The sequence below is a fragment of the Bos grunniens genome, chromosome 11, assembly GCF_055505025.1.
Source record: "Bos grunniens cultivar Pamir isolate PY7600 chromosome 11, Bosgru_T2T1.0, whole genome shotgun sequence".
Taxonomy (NCBI): domain Eukaryota; kingdom Metazoa; phylum Chordata; class Mammalia; order Artiodactyla; family Bovidae; genus Bos; species Bos grunniens.
Window position 1 is genome coordinate 47,822,699 of NC_141175.1, and position 15,181 is coordinate 47,837,879.

The 15,181-nt window shown below is 35.7% G+C and overlaps 1 protein-coding gene across 20 annotated transcripts in view; it reads left to right on the plus strand.

Moving 5' to 3' along the window:
* USP34 (ubiquitin specific peptidase 34) overlaps positions 1-15,181 on the plus strand; it is a 242,438-nt gene that overhangs the window by 81,830 nt on the left and 145,427 nt on the right. For all 20 annotated transcript variants that reach the window (XR_015136757.1, XR_015136758.1, XM_086326450.1 and 17 more), the window contains 2 exons: positions 9,339-9,420; positions 9,505-9,597. Coding sequence is in view for 15 of the 20 variants with exons in the window: in XM_086326450.1 (XP_086182576.1) it covers positions 9,339-9,420; positions 9,505-9,597 (175 nt within the window). In the remaining 5 variants the exon portion in view is untranslated. The remainder of the gene's footprint in view (positions 1-9,338; positions 9,421-9,504; positions 9,598-15,181) is intronic.

The following is a 15,181-nucleotide window of genomic DNA, read 5'->3' on the forward strand; positions in this document are numbered from 1 at the left end:
TCACTTTTGGCAACATTCTTAGTCAGTTTAAGTCCCCTTAAAATGTGTGGCCCAGAATGGGTAGTAGCTTTATAAATTCTGGTTCATACTAGGAGTACTGTTTCACACAGTCAAGATAGTAAGTAGATTATATCCAATGTATATTAAACTACATGTCTGTATTTCCCTTTTTGACACCTGAGTGCATCCCCTTGCACCCCTTCAGACTGCCTTTAAGAGAATTTTAAAATTGCCAATGAAGTAATCACTCCCCATCCCTGCAAAAAGACAGAAATTAAAAGTCTTGAACTCACCAGTGTAGTAACCCTACATGTACAGGCTAGGTTTTTATGTTCCTGTGGATAGAGAGTAAGAAGGAATTCCATTTAAAAAATGTGTGAAGTTTATACATACTAAAGACATGCTTAAGAGGGAGGGGATTAAAAGTTTTGAGGAATAGTTAGTAGAGATATTTTAAGTTGGAAAGAGAAGAGTTTGTACAGTGTGGAAAGATTGGAGCAAATTCATTGTTGGAGCCTGTGACTTGTGTCTGTCTTTTTAAGCAGTTTTATTAAGGTATAGATAATGCACATATCATAAAACTCACCTGTTTTTATAATGAATTCTAGTAAATTTACAGAGTTGTACAACTTTCATCACAGTCCAGTTGTAGAACATTTATATTACTTCAGAAGGATCCCTTTTGCCCATTTGTAGTCAGTTGTATCCCCCCCACCCCTCCTGTACCATGGCATGTGGGATCTTAGTTCCCTGGCCAGGGATTGCACCTATGCCCCCTGCAGTGGAAGCTCAGAGCCTTAGCCACTGGACTGCCAGGGAATTACATCAATACCCATTCTTTTTTTGTTGTTGTTTGTTTTTTAAAATTAATTTTTTATTTTAATTGGAGGCTAATTACTTTATAATATTGTAGTGGGTTTTGCAATACATTGACATGAATCAGCCATGGGTGTACATGTGTTCCCCATCCTGAACCCCCCTCCCACCTCCCTCCCCATCCCATCCCTCAGGGTCATCCCAATGCACCAGCCCTGAGCACCCTGTCTCATGCATCAAACCTGGGCTGGCAATCTGTTTCACATATGATAATATACATGTTTCAATGCTATTCTCTCAAATCATCCCACCCTTGCCTTCTCCCATAGAGTCCCAAAGACTCTTCGTTACATCTGTGTCTCTTTTGCTATCTCTCATGTAGGGTGATCGTTACCATCTTTCTGAATTCCATATATGTGCGTTAATACACTGTATTGGTGTTTTTCTTTCTGACTTCACTCTGTTTAATAGGCTCCAGTTTGATCCACCTCATTAGAAGCGATTCACATGTATTCTTTTTAATGGCTGAATAATATTCCATTGTGTATATGCACCACAGCTTTCTTATCCATTCATCTGTGGATGGACATCTAGGTTGCTTCCATGTTCTGTCTGTTGTAAACAGTGCTACGATGAACATTGGGGTACCCGTGTCTCTTTCAATTCTGGTTTCCTTGGTGTGTATGCCCAGCAGTGGGTCAATCCCCATTCTTATCCCCATCCCCATTAATAATCTTTGTCTGTAGATTTGCCCATTTTGGGGGTTTGCTATAAATGGAATCATATGATAGTGTTTGTTTTCAATTGCCACCTTTCACTTACACTGTTTATTTTGCGGCTCATTCATGTTGTGGTATGAATTAGTACTTCATTCCTTTTTATTGGTGAATAGTGTTACATTATATAGCTTTATTACATTTTGTTTATTCTTTTACCAAATTGATGGATATTTTGATTGTTTCTACTTTCTGATTAGTATGAATAATGCTACTTTAAATATTTGTGTATAAGTCTTTTTGGACATATGTTTTCATTTCTCTTGGTAGATACATAGGTATGATCAGCTGGTTTGTAAGGTCATTTTATGTTTAACTTTTAAAGAAACTGTCAAAATGTTTTCCAGCATTCCTGTATTATATTTCCACTAGTAATATATGAAGGTTTCAGTTTTCCCCAATCGTATCAACACTTGTTTTTACCTGTATTTTTGATTATAGCCATTATAGTGGGTGTTAGTGTCATTTCATTATGACTTTTATTTGTATTTGCCTAATTACCAGTAATGCTGAGCATCTTTTTATATGGTTATTTGCCATTCTGTTTCTTCTTTGGTGAATTGTTTGTTCACTTTTTGGCCTAGTTTTTAGTTGGGTTATTTGTCTTGTTTTACAGATTAACATATAATCTGTACCACAGAATGTTAATGTGTGCTTAAGAAGAATTTATTCAGCTGTTGTATGGAGTGTTCTATAGGTGTCTCTTGAAAGTCAAAGTGAAGTCGCTCAGTCGTGTCCGACTCTTTGCAACCCCATGGACTGTAGCCCACCAGGCTCTTCCGTCCATGGGATTCTCCAGGCAAGAATACTGGAGTGGGTCGCCATTTCCTTCTCCAGGGGATCTTCCCGACCCAGGGATCGAACCCAGGTCTCCCGCATTGCAGGCACATGTTTTAACCTCTGAGCCACCAGGGAAGTCCTTAGGTGTCTCTTAGGTCTAGTGAACTCGTAATGTTTGTCTTCAGTATCCTTGTTGATTTTTTTATCTACTTGTTCCAATCTGTTATTAAAAGTAGGGGATTGAAGTCTCTGACTTCAGTTTATCCTCATTTTGTGGATTCTGTTTTTATTAATTTGCCTGTGTGCTACAGTTTATTTGTAACCCCCAAATCAATACTTTTGGTTCTTCATAGTCTTGCTGAAATGCACAGAGCAATAAGAAAGTCTCCCAACGTGCACATTCCCAGCTGAAGTCATATAAAGTGATGCTCTGTTTTCTTGTTTTAGCACTGGTTTAGAAAGGACCAGGGGATGGAAGTGGTAGGAGGCCGTGCAGTATAGTGCAAGAAGCTGTGACTCTGGGCCAGTTGGAGGGATATGAGTCTCACGTCTAGTACTTGATATTGGGGCAGTAGTCATGTGTGGATGTGGGAGTTGGACTATAAAGAAAGCCGAGCACTGAAGAATTGATGCTTTTGAACTGTGGTGTTGGAGAAGACTCTTGAGAGTCCCGTGGAGTGCAAGGAGATCCAACCAGTCCATCCTAAAGGAAATCAGTCCTGAATATTCATTGGAAGGACTGATACTGAAACTCCAATACTTTGGCCACCTGATGCAAAGAACTGACTCATTGGAAAAGACCCTGATGCTGGGAAAGATTGAAGTCAGGAGGAGAAGGGGACGACAGAGGATGAGATGATTGGATGGCATCACTGATTCGATGGACATGAGTTTAAGTAAACTCCGGGAATTGGTGATGGACAGGGAGGCCTGGTGTGCTGCAGTCCATGGGGGCGCAAAGAGTCGGACGTGACTGAGCAGCTGAACTGAACTGAGCCATGTCACTGAACACTTCTGATGCTCATTTTCTCTTTTGTAACACGAAAATAGAATCTGAAAAGAAGTTCTTTTTTTTTTAAATTTGATATTCAAGAATTCAATATGAGTTTATTCAGTGCAGAGATTTTATAGGATTCAGTTGCCATGAGTAAAAAATGAGAATTGACTGTATTTATTTGTTCTTTCAGTTCTATGGTGAAATAGAATATACAATGGAATACTATTCACCCATAAAAAGAATGAAATTTTGCCATTTATGGTAACATGGATGGACCTTGAGGGCGTTATACTAAGTGAAATAAGTCAGAAAGATATCATATGGTCTCATTTATATACAGACTTGAAAAACTAAAAACCCTAAGCTCAAAGATAGAATATATTGGTAGTTGTCAGAGGTGTGGAGGTCAGAGGAGGGCAGAAGAGGTGAGGGAGGTCAAAAGATACAAATGTCTAGTTACAAAATAAGTAAGTTGTAGGAGTGGTAATGTATAGCATGGTGGCTATAGTTAATAATATTGTATTGCATATTTGAAAATTGTTAGAGTAGATCTTAAAAGTCCTCATCACAAATGAAAAAAAAATTTTGTAACACCATCATAGTGGATGTTAACTAGACTTACTATAATTTAGGTATATACTTACACAGTCATTTAGCTATATATACAAATGTTGAATCATCATGTTGTGCATTTGGGACTAATCATGTTGTTTGTCCGTTGTACCTCAATTATAAAAAGTGTTTAGAAAAAGAGTATCGAAGAAAACAACATGGTAACACTTAAATGAGAGCCATGTCTCTTTTTCCAGAGGGAATGGGGAAGGGGAAGGGTGTTGATGAACTTTTTATGATGACAGTTTTACATAAAGGGAAAAGTCTCCTTTGCATTGTTCTGACTGAAGTGGAAACTTCAAAACAAATATTCGTTTTGTGAAACAATATTTCTTTGAAGAAGTTCTGCAAATGAATTGTAGACCAAATTGTGTACTTAATGTTACTATGTGAGATTTGCATTTAATCAAAGTCTGTGTCTTCTTTCAGTCAGTCTAACCAATGAGTCATATTATTGCACTGAGTCATTCTTTTAAAGAGAACCCACTCTAGGAAGCACTTGATGCTAATAACATGTTCCTTTTATTCATTAAAGCGGTGGGTAATAGTAATCTAAGAAAAATATTCAGGGGTTCAGTATTAGCTAACTCAGTGCAGTGACATTGTATGATACAACTACCAGGGGTGATGAGAATTGGCTGTATTTCTTTTTCTCTCTCAATTTTTGTTGGTTTTGGCTGCATGTACTTTAGGACATTTTGTTGGGTACACTCTGTTTATAGTTACTATGTTATGTTGATAATTTCATCCTTTCATCATCCTAAAATGTCCGTCTTCGTCTCTTTAAAACAATATTTGGCTTAGTTCATTTCATTTGATGTTAGTATAGTCAGTGTAACTTTATTATGTTAACTCTTTTTCCTTCCTCTTACTTTCAACCTGTTTGTATTTTTGGATCTAACATACATCTCTTGATGACAGCATTTGGTTGGATTGGGAAAAAAAATCTACTCTTACACAGTACTCCCTTATGATTGTATTATTTAATTCAGTCACTGTATAGTTGGAGTTATGCCTGCCATTTTGCTTTTGGTTTTTTTATGTCTTAATTAAAATTTTTTTTCTGTTTCTCCTTTACTGCCTTATTTTGCAGTGTATATAGTAGTATAGTTGTCTCTTGGTATGTGTTGGGAATTGGTTCTAGACCACCTGAGGATACCAAAATTTAAGTGTTATGTAAATAGTTGTCAGCATGTGGCAAATTCAACTTTTGCCTTTTGGAACTTCTGGGAATTTTTTTAAGAAATATTTTTGATCCTTTTTTGTTTGCATATATGGATGCAGAATCCATGGATACAGAGAACCAACTGTATACCATTTTAATTCTATTTTTTTATACTTTAAAAATTAGTGGTTGCTTTATGGGTTACAATATGCATCTTTATTACTGTCTACTTCAGATTAATAACAATTCTAATAAAATATAGGAACATTGCTTCAGTATAGCTCTATTTTCTGATAAAAAGTCTGCTGTTAATCTTATTGTAGTTCTTCTGTACATGTTTATTTATTTATTTTTTTTTGCTGTTTTTAAGATTTTTCTGTTGGTCGTTGGCTTTTAAGAATTTGATTGTGGTTTCTCTGGGCGTTAATATCCTTGTGTTTATCTTAGTTGGAGTTTATTATGGTTCTTGAATGTGTAGATGAACATTTTTCTTCAAATTTCGGATGTTTGACCATAATTTCTTCAAATTTTCTTTCTGCTTGCTCCCCTTAGTCCTTATGGGAGTCCCAGTTGTGTGTATGTTTCCAGGGTCCTGAATGGTTGTTATTGATAATGTTGTCCAATTTTACACTTACTCTGAATGTTTTTCAAGGAACTGAAAGAATTATTTTTAGTTGTTAAATTGTCTTTTTCTATGGAGTTCATTTGTGGATCATAGCTTCTGTCAGCCTACTCAGAAGTAGGTAAAATATACCACTAGTAGTTTTATTTTCATGTTTGATCCTTTGAGGCCATATGTCTAATTCATAGCTTCTTTTAAAAAATATTTATAATAATTTTAAAATTAAAAATAATTCTTTTGTGGATAAACAAGAAAAGGAATTTTAATTTCTTCCCGGTTTTTCTGTGTATAATTTATGTTGCTGAAAAAACTTGGAATCTTTGCACTACACATCCTGTTTTGAAACCTATTTTCTTTTACCCACAGTATATGTAACACTACTTTTTTCATTAGGTGTTCTTCTGTGGTAACCATTTAAAAATTTTTAAAAGAATTAATTTGAAAGGGCTTGGATCAATTAAAGTGAATCAACAATTAATAACTTTCCAAAACAAGTACCAGGCCCAGTTGGGTTCACTAGTAAATTTAACCAAATATTTAAGGAAGAAATTATACCAGTTCTCTACAGTTTCTTTCAGAAAATAGCAGAAGGAAGCCTTCCTTACTCATTGAGGCCAGCATTACCCTAATAGCAAAACCAGACAAAGACATTACAAGAAAAGAAAACTACAGACCAGTATTTCTCATGAACAAACATATGAAAACCCTTAGAAAATATTAGCAAATTGAATCCAACAAGGTATAAAAAGAATGATACATCACAACCAAGTGAGATTTATCTCAGGTATTCAAGGCTGGTACAGCATTTCAAAGTCAATTAATGTAAAGTCAAAATTTGACAAAGTCAGACTTTACCATTCATGGTAAAAACTCTCAGTAAATTAGGCACAGAAGGGAACTAAATCAACCTGATAAAGGCCATCTGCAAAACCTCCTACTGCTAACACCATACTTAATGATGTGAAGGTCAAAGTTTTTCCACTAAGATCAGAAACAAAGAAAGGGTATCCCTTCTCACCACTGCTCTTCAGTGTATTGGAAGGTTGGAGGACTGACATTACCCACCTTCAACAGTTACTCTAAATTTACAGTGATCAAGACAGTGCAGTTTTGGTGATAGAACAGAGAGATCAGTGGAACAGAATACGGTGCTCAGAAATAGGCCCATATAAATACAGTCAGCTGATATTTGACAAAGGTGCCAAGACAGTACAATGTAGCAGAGATAGAATTTCCAACAAATATTGTATTTGTATTCCAACAAACAAGTATTGAAACAATTGGACAACCAAGTGGAAAAAAAAATCTAGATGTAGATCTCACACTCTTTACAAAAGTTAATTCAAAATGAATCACATGCCTGAACATAGGATGCAAAACTAGAAAACTCCTAAAAGAATATAGGAAAAAACCTGAATGACCTAGGCTATGGTGGTGACCTTTTGAATACCATACCATGATCCATGAATTGATAAGCTGGACTTCTTCAAAAAACTTCTGCTCTGGGAAAGACAGTGTCAAGAGAATGAGAAGACAAGCCATAGACAGGGGAAAACATTTGCAGAAGACATTTGATAAAGAATTGTTATCCAGAATATACAAAGAACTCTTAAATATTTAACAGTAAGAAAATGAACAGAAAGAAAATCAGATTGAAAATACGCTGACTTTAGCAGACAGCTACACCAAGGCAGATATACGGATAGCACATGAACACATGCATACATCAGGGAAATGCAAATCAAAACAACGATGAAATTCTACTACACACCTATTGGAACAGTCAAAATGCACAGCACTGGTAACACCAGATACTGACAAAGAGTAAAGCAGTAGAAACACTTGTTCATCACTGGTGCTACTTTGGAAGACAGTTTCATGGTTTCTTACAAAACTCAGCATAACCTTATGATCCAGCAGTCTTGTTCCCTGGCATTTACCCAAAGAATTTGAAAACTTATATCCACACAAAAACTTGCACATGGGTGCTTACAGCAGCTTTAATCATAATTGCCCAAACTTGAAAGAAACCAATGGGTTAATGACAATGAAGGAAAATGGATTATGCTGAGTGAAAAAAAAATCTAAATTATAAAAAAACCACATGCTGTATCTTTTTACATGAAATTCTGGAAAATGAAAACTAATAACAAAGCAGATCACTGATTGTCTGGGCAGTGGGGGTGAGAGCTGAGAAAAGATAAAGTGGCATAAAGAAACTTTTTGGGTTGATGTGTTTGTAGTCTTGACAGTGCTGATGAATTCATAGATGTATATGTAAGCTTGAGTTCACTGAACTATATACTTTAAATATGTTCAGTTTATTATGTTTCACACGTATCTTAAAGCTATAAAAGACAAATTAACTGATAAACTGACACTGTGTATTGTTGGGCTTCCCTTGTGGCTCAGTCAGTAAAGAATCTGCCTACAATGCAGGAGACCCGGGTTCGATCCCTGGGTTGAGGAGATCCCCTGGAGAAGAAGTGGCTACCCACTCCAATATTCTTGCCTGGAGAATTCCATGGATAGAGGAACTTGGCCAGCTACCTAATAGTTTAATTTCTGTGCCAGTGGTTTATTACTCTAAAAGAAAGTTGTTAGCTCTTTTCCAAAAATGAAGGAAAATCTAAAACTGTTTAGGAATAAAAAGTTCACATTTTGAAATGAAGGGTGAATTGTTCATGATAAATGTAGCCAAGTGTTCTGAACAGTCAGTTGATACCCGACTCTTTAGCAGAACCTTTTTGAGTATCAGGCAGGGGAGTTACCGTTTGGCTTGGAGAGTTTTCTTTCCCGCCCCCCACACTTTGGTAACCTACTTTTATGATATCTACTCATAGTGGCTCGTGCTTGATCACTCAGTGTCTGACTTTTTGTGACTCTGTGGACTGTATAGCCCACAAGGCTTCTCTGTTCATGGGATTTCCCAGGCATGAATAATGGAGTGGATTGCCATTTCCATCTCCAGGGAAATCTTCCCAACCCGGGGATTAAATCAGCATCTCCTGCATTGGCAGGCGGATTCTTTATCACTGAGCCACCAGGGAAGCCCAGCCATAGCAGACCTACGGGAAAACCTTCCTTGAATGCTTCAGTGTCTACTGTGGAAATAATGGGAAGGCATGATCTTTGAGTCAGAAAATGCATCGCTTTCTGGGTGTTACCCTTGGTATTCTCCCCTATGTACCTGGTATTCTCCCCTATGCACCTGGTATTAGTTAGCCTGACTTTTCAGAATTTTTTTGTTTGTTCATAAATTTAGGTAGTAATGTCATTTCTTGATTTCGGTTTCAGTTACTCTTTGTAGTATTATTAACAGTTAATTGTATATAGTCACTTCTTTATACTCCAGTATCCTTGCCTGGAAAATCTTCTGGACACAGGAGCCTGGTGGGCTGCAGTCCATGGGGTCGCAGAGTTGGGCACGACTGAGCGACTAACACACTAACACTTATAATTTGTATGTGAGCAGTTTTGGGTTTTCACCTGAGTCTGCTTTTAGACATGGGACAGAATGATACTAATAGTTTTTGAAATGTATAAACTTTTTTTTTTATTTGACTTTAGGTCCATTGCAAAAGAACTTGCAGACTGGCTTATAAGCAACAATGTGGTAGAGCATATATTTGGACCAAATTTACATATTGAGGTTTGTGGACTTTTATATGACTTATCTGCTCTATTAAGAGAGAAAGTTTTTAAAAATTAACTATAATAAGGTTTTCTTTCCCAGATTATCAAACAATGCCAAGTGATTTTGAATTTTTTGGCAGCTGAAGGGCGATTGAGTACTCAGCATATTGACTGCATTTGGGCTGCTGCACAGGTAATATCAACAGCTTACATTTATTAAATACTTCCTTATTATATGTTCTAAGTGCTCACTCCCTGATAAGGTGAATTCTGTTACCATTTTGTAGCTAAAGAAACCAAGACATGGGAAAAATTGGGGACCAAATCTGTGAATCCATGTCTTGTCTTACTGTACAAGTGGTATAATTAAAGGAAGTGAGAGCTAGTCAGTTAGAGGTTCTTGGTTTATTAAGAGACATTTTCCTATTATTATCATTTATACAATCAGTGCTTCTGTCCTGAACATTGTAATGTTTTTTTTTCTATTATACTATCTTCTTTTTAAATTTAATTTTTGAATAGGCTCATTTCCATATGGTTTAAATTTCAAAAAATTGATATCTTTTCAAAAAAGATATGCTATACATTTTCCCCTTTCTACCAGTCTCTCATGCATGCAGTTCCTTATCTCTCAGGTACATCATACATTTTCTGTATAAATTTCTAATTGTAAACAGTAAACATTTTTCTTTCCACTTTTCTTTTCCACAGATGTATCATACTAAATGGACTTGGTTTTTTTTCACTTAACATTTTGTCCTGGAGATTATTATTCCATATAAGTAACATAAAGCACTTAATTTTTTAAGGACTAGATAGTGTTTTATTATATGCATGTACCGTAGTTTATTTAACCAATTCTTGTTCATAGGCACTGTCTTTTTCTATTCTTTTCCATTACAAACAGTGCCACAACAGGTAACCTATTTACAGTCATTTCATCCAAGTGCAAAACCATTATGTAGGATAAATTCCTACTTGTAGGTAGAATTGTTACATTAAAGTTTATGTGTGGTTTACTTATGGTAGCTCATGGTGTGATAGTGCCACTTTGACCGCTCGCCGTTGTTTAGTTGGTAAGTCATGTCTGACTCTCTGCAATCCCATGGACTGAGGCATGCCAGACTTCCCTCTCCTCTGTCTCCCAGAGTTTGCTCAAATACATGCATGTCCATTGAGTTGGTGATGCTATCTAATCATCTCATCCTCTGCCACCCATTTCTCCTTTTGTCTTCAATCTTTCGCAGCATCAACGTTTTTTCCAGTGAGTTGGCTCTTCACGACAAGTGGTCCAAGTACTGGCGCTTCAACTTCAGCATCATTCCTTATCTTTTCACCTTTAAGTGAAAGGAAGTCCTTATCCTTATCCTCTTCAATTAGTTGTATTAAACTCCTTTTTATTTGCTAAACTAGTGAGTGAAAAGTGTTATCATTGATGTTTTAAATTTGGATTTCTTTAATGTGAATCAGGTTGGAAATCTTGTGTTTAAGAACCCTTTTTGTTTCCGGGAATGTTTATATTCTTTGCCATTTATCAATTGCTTTACTTTTTTTTTGTAGGAGATCTTTATATATCAGTGAAATTGGACTTTTTTTCTGTTAGGAGTTATGACTACATTCTGCTTTGATGTCTCCTTGCTTAATTCAGGTGGTTTTTGCAGTTGAGTTTCAAGTACGTGGTTTCAGACTTGTGGTTTAAGTTCTTAATGGCCTGTGGCTTTTGTGTTATGGTTTGAAATGCATTTCAAGATTATAACAGAATTCACCTTTAGTTCCTTTCTGTACATTTTGTTTCAATTTTGTTTTTTAATCTTCGATCCAATAGGAATTTATCATATACATACGCAGTATTTCCCCTCCCAATTTTTGGTTGTGTTGTCCCCATTCCATTTGTTTAGTAATTCTCTTCACTGATTTCAGACACTAGTTTTATCTTGACTGGGCCAATTTCTGAACTTTGTAGACTGACCTTTTTGTGTATATAGTCATGATCTGTATTCCAGGGATTGGTAAAGTTATAGCCTGTGGGCTGGACACTGGATTTTGTAGTTTGTTTGCCCCATAGCTTTGCCTGTTCATTTTCATATTGTCTGTGGCTGCTTCCACACTGCAGTGGCAGAATACAATATCTGTTACAGAGAATGTATCACCTGTAATCCTAAAATATTTACTGTCTGGTGCATTGAGAAAACATTTGTTAGTCCCTGCTTTTATACTCATATCTTTTCTTTTTTCACCTTGTGTCTGTGTAACATTTCTTAATATCTGGCAAAGCTGATCCTTGATATATATTTTAAAGAATCTGTGTCTCATTTATTTTTCCATGTGAGTTTTAGCATTGACTTACCTTTAAAAATATTATTTTCATTGTTATAATTATTTTGAAAAGTGCTATCTTCTTATCCAAGTTGTGATATGCCATTTGTTTTATTTTGTATCTTTCAGCATTTCAGAGTTACTTGCATATAGATTTTATCATATGTTAAGCTCATTCTTAAGGGTTTTAATTTTATATATTATTGCTATTAAAATAGCCATTTCTCCCCTTATACTTGCTTTCATCCATTATATTTTTGTTTCATCCATATTCTTAATGATCACAACATATATACATAAACTTTTAATATACTTACACTTTTTCAAATTTTTGATTTTTAATTTTTATTCATAGCAAGACAAAATTGAGAACAATGATATATTAAGTAATATAGAATAAGTAACTAGGAGTAATGAAGCATTGTTTATTGAAACTGAAATTCATCACATTTAAATTGATACTATGTATTAATTTTATCTAGCATTTTATCCTGGCAAAAATTTGAATTCACCAAAAAGGAAATTATTAAAAAATTCTGGCATAATCTGTAATATAGTCTGAAATAACTTAAAATATTTATAAAGGATAGTTTAATGAGATGAAATAAATATATTTGAAAGATTATTTTATTTGCGTATTCCTGTGATTTGTTACTGTTTAACTTTTGACTGTACTACAGACTTCAAATTATCAGGAATTTTTACATTTTGAGTACCAACTATAACAGACATCAGGTTACAGGTTGTCTAGGGTTGGTTGGTTGGTTTCATAGGGTCTTGCCTGGGTCTTTTTTCCTTCCCTCTGGAGTAAGTTTTTGAAATCACTTTGCACAGTTGGTATGCATACATACACACACTTCACCCTGTAACAATTGGATTGACTGCTATTTTTTTCATTGTTTGTATCAAAACTCTTCTATTGGAATCCAAGCAGAAAAGAGATAAGGGTGACATAGGGAAATTGAAAAAAATGTGTAAAGTGGTTTATAAATATTTGAAAAATGCTTATCTTTGATTATAATTAAATGTAAGTTCAGCTAACATTATATCGTTTTCACGTATTAGGTAATTCTCATTATGTTTGACAATACACTCTGTTAACCAGAGTATGGTGTAACTTTAGGAGAACAACATTGCAGTTCTCTTTCTAGTTATTTGTCTTCTAAATACATGTACATGAAAATGTTTGATATACCACTCACTATGCTACTAGACCCTGAATGTCTGTCACGTGGGACTAAATGAGTTTTGGGAAAACCGTCTAGTAGAATGTTCGGTGGCCATGAGAAGGACTGAACCTGATATATTTTGTTCATGTGTAACAACCTCCAAGATATGTTTTTATTAAATAATAACGGTAGTAGATTTTTTATTAAGAGAAACAGTAAGTACCCAGTGTATTCTCCCACTGTGTATTAAAACAGTGGTAAAAAGAGAATGTACATACATGTATATGTACTCTTTGTACTTGTGAGTGTCTGGAACAATTTTAGAAAAACACACAAGAAATTTTAATAGGTTTGCTTTTGGGGAAGTGGCCTGAGGTAGGTGGGAGATTTTGCCCACGTTTATGTAAACTTGAAAAGTTTTACATGTGTTTACTAATTTTTCATTAAATATAAAAAGTTGTACATAAAGTTACAGTAAAGATTTTGACATTTAAGTGACTTTCTGTACCATTTAAAATGACTTACTATTCTGATTTGAGTTACCTCTTTACATCTCTCTTCATACCCTTTCATATAAAATCTTTTAGTCATAGGACATAAAAAGGTAAACTTCAGAATCTTTTTTACTGTATTGGAATTTATCATTAAATGCTTTCCATATTTAAAGAATATATATAGATTTATATATAGATTACATATAGCCATGAAATTAAAAGACGCTTACTCCTTGGAAGACAAGTTAAGACCAACCTAGATAGCATATTGAAAAGCAGAGACATTATTTTGCCAACAAAGGTCCATCTAGTCAAGGCTATGGTTTTTCCAGTGGTCATGTATGGATGTGAGAGTTGGACTGTGAAGAAAGCTGAGTGCCGAAGAATTGATGCTTTTGAATTGTGGTGTTGGAGAAGACTCTTGAGAGTCCCTTGGACTGCAAGGAGATCCAACCAGTCCATTCTAAAGGAGATGAGTCCTGGGTGTTCTTTGGAAGGAATGATGCTGAAGCTGAAACTCCAGTACTTTGGCCACCTCATTCAAAGAGTTGACTCATTGGAAAAGACTCTGATGCTGGGAGGGATTGGGGGCAGGAGGAAAAGGAGACGACAGAGGATTAGATGGCTGGATGGCATCCCCGACTCGATGGACATGAGTTTGGGTGAACTCCGGGAGTTGGTGATGGGCAGGGAGGCCTGGCGTGCTGCAATTCATGGGGTCGCAAAGAGTCGGACACGACTGAGCGACTGAACTGATATATAGATTTATGTAACTTAGATAATAATTTTGTCTTAAAATACAGCTAAAAGCTTTTTGGGGATTTTCCTGTCTCAGTGACAGAAGTAAAATTACTTAGGTCTTAGAATTTAAATATCATCTGATTCAGTGTGCATTATGTACATTTTGAAGGGCAATAGTTCATACTTCTCATCTGATTCTCAAAGGGAATATATGATGACTAATTTTAGAAACACTGATTAGCTTCTGCTTGTATATTTGTATGTACATTTAAACTGCTGCTTTTTGAGACTCTGCATACTGTTAGCATGTGAAGTTATGATTGTACTTCAGTTATAATCTGGCCATTGCAGTATCTGTCATTGTGTTACATCTTATGATTTGAATTCTGTTCATTTATGCCTATTTTAGGAGCTGTTTATATGAATAGTGATTCCTTCTTGTACTATATATTCAAACCTCTTGTCTATACTATATTCTTTTTTTATGTTGTTGGGTATTTCCTGTGTTGTTCATATTTAAGGTAGACGACTGGTAAGAGATCTTAGTACTTTCAGGTGTTGTGAAATATTTTTCCATTAGAGCTCTTAAATAGACTTCTGGAAATGGGAAAACAGGATTTAATGTCCTTGTTTCATTCCTGCTGTCTATCAAATCTGGTACTCAAATAACTCAGATTTTTCCAGTTACACTGCAGAGATAGACCTATCTCCTCTGCAGCTCACTCGCAAATTTTCTGAGCTATAGCTTTCTCTCTCCCTTGATTCTCGTGCTCAGCAACTCAGTTTTGTCTGACTCTTTGCAAACCTATGGACTGTGGCCCACCAGGCTCCTCTGTCCATGAGATTTCACAGACAAGAATACTAGAGCAGGTTGCCATTTCCTTCTCCAGCGGATCTTCTCAACCCAGGGATCGAACCCTCATCTCTTGCATTGGCAGGCAGATTCTTTACCACTGAGCTATCAGGGAAGCCCGTTTTATCTGTTTCTGGTTCTCATTTCTTTGTGGGTTTGTTTCTTTTCATTCTAAAATACAGTAATGAATGAGTTTCCTTTATG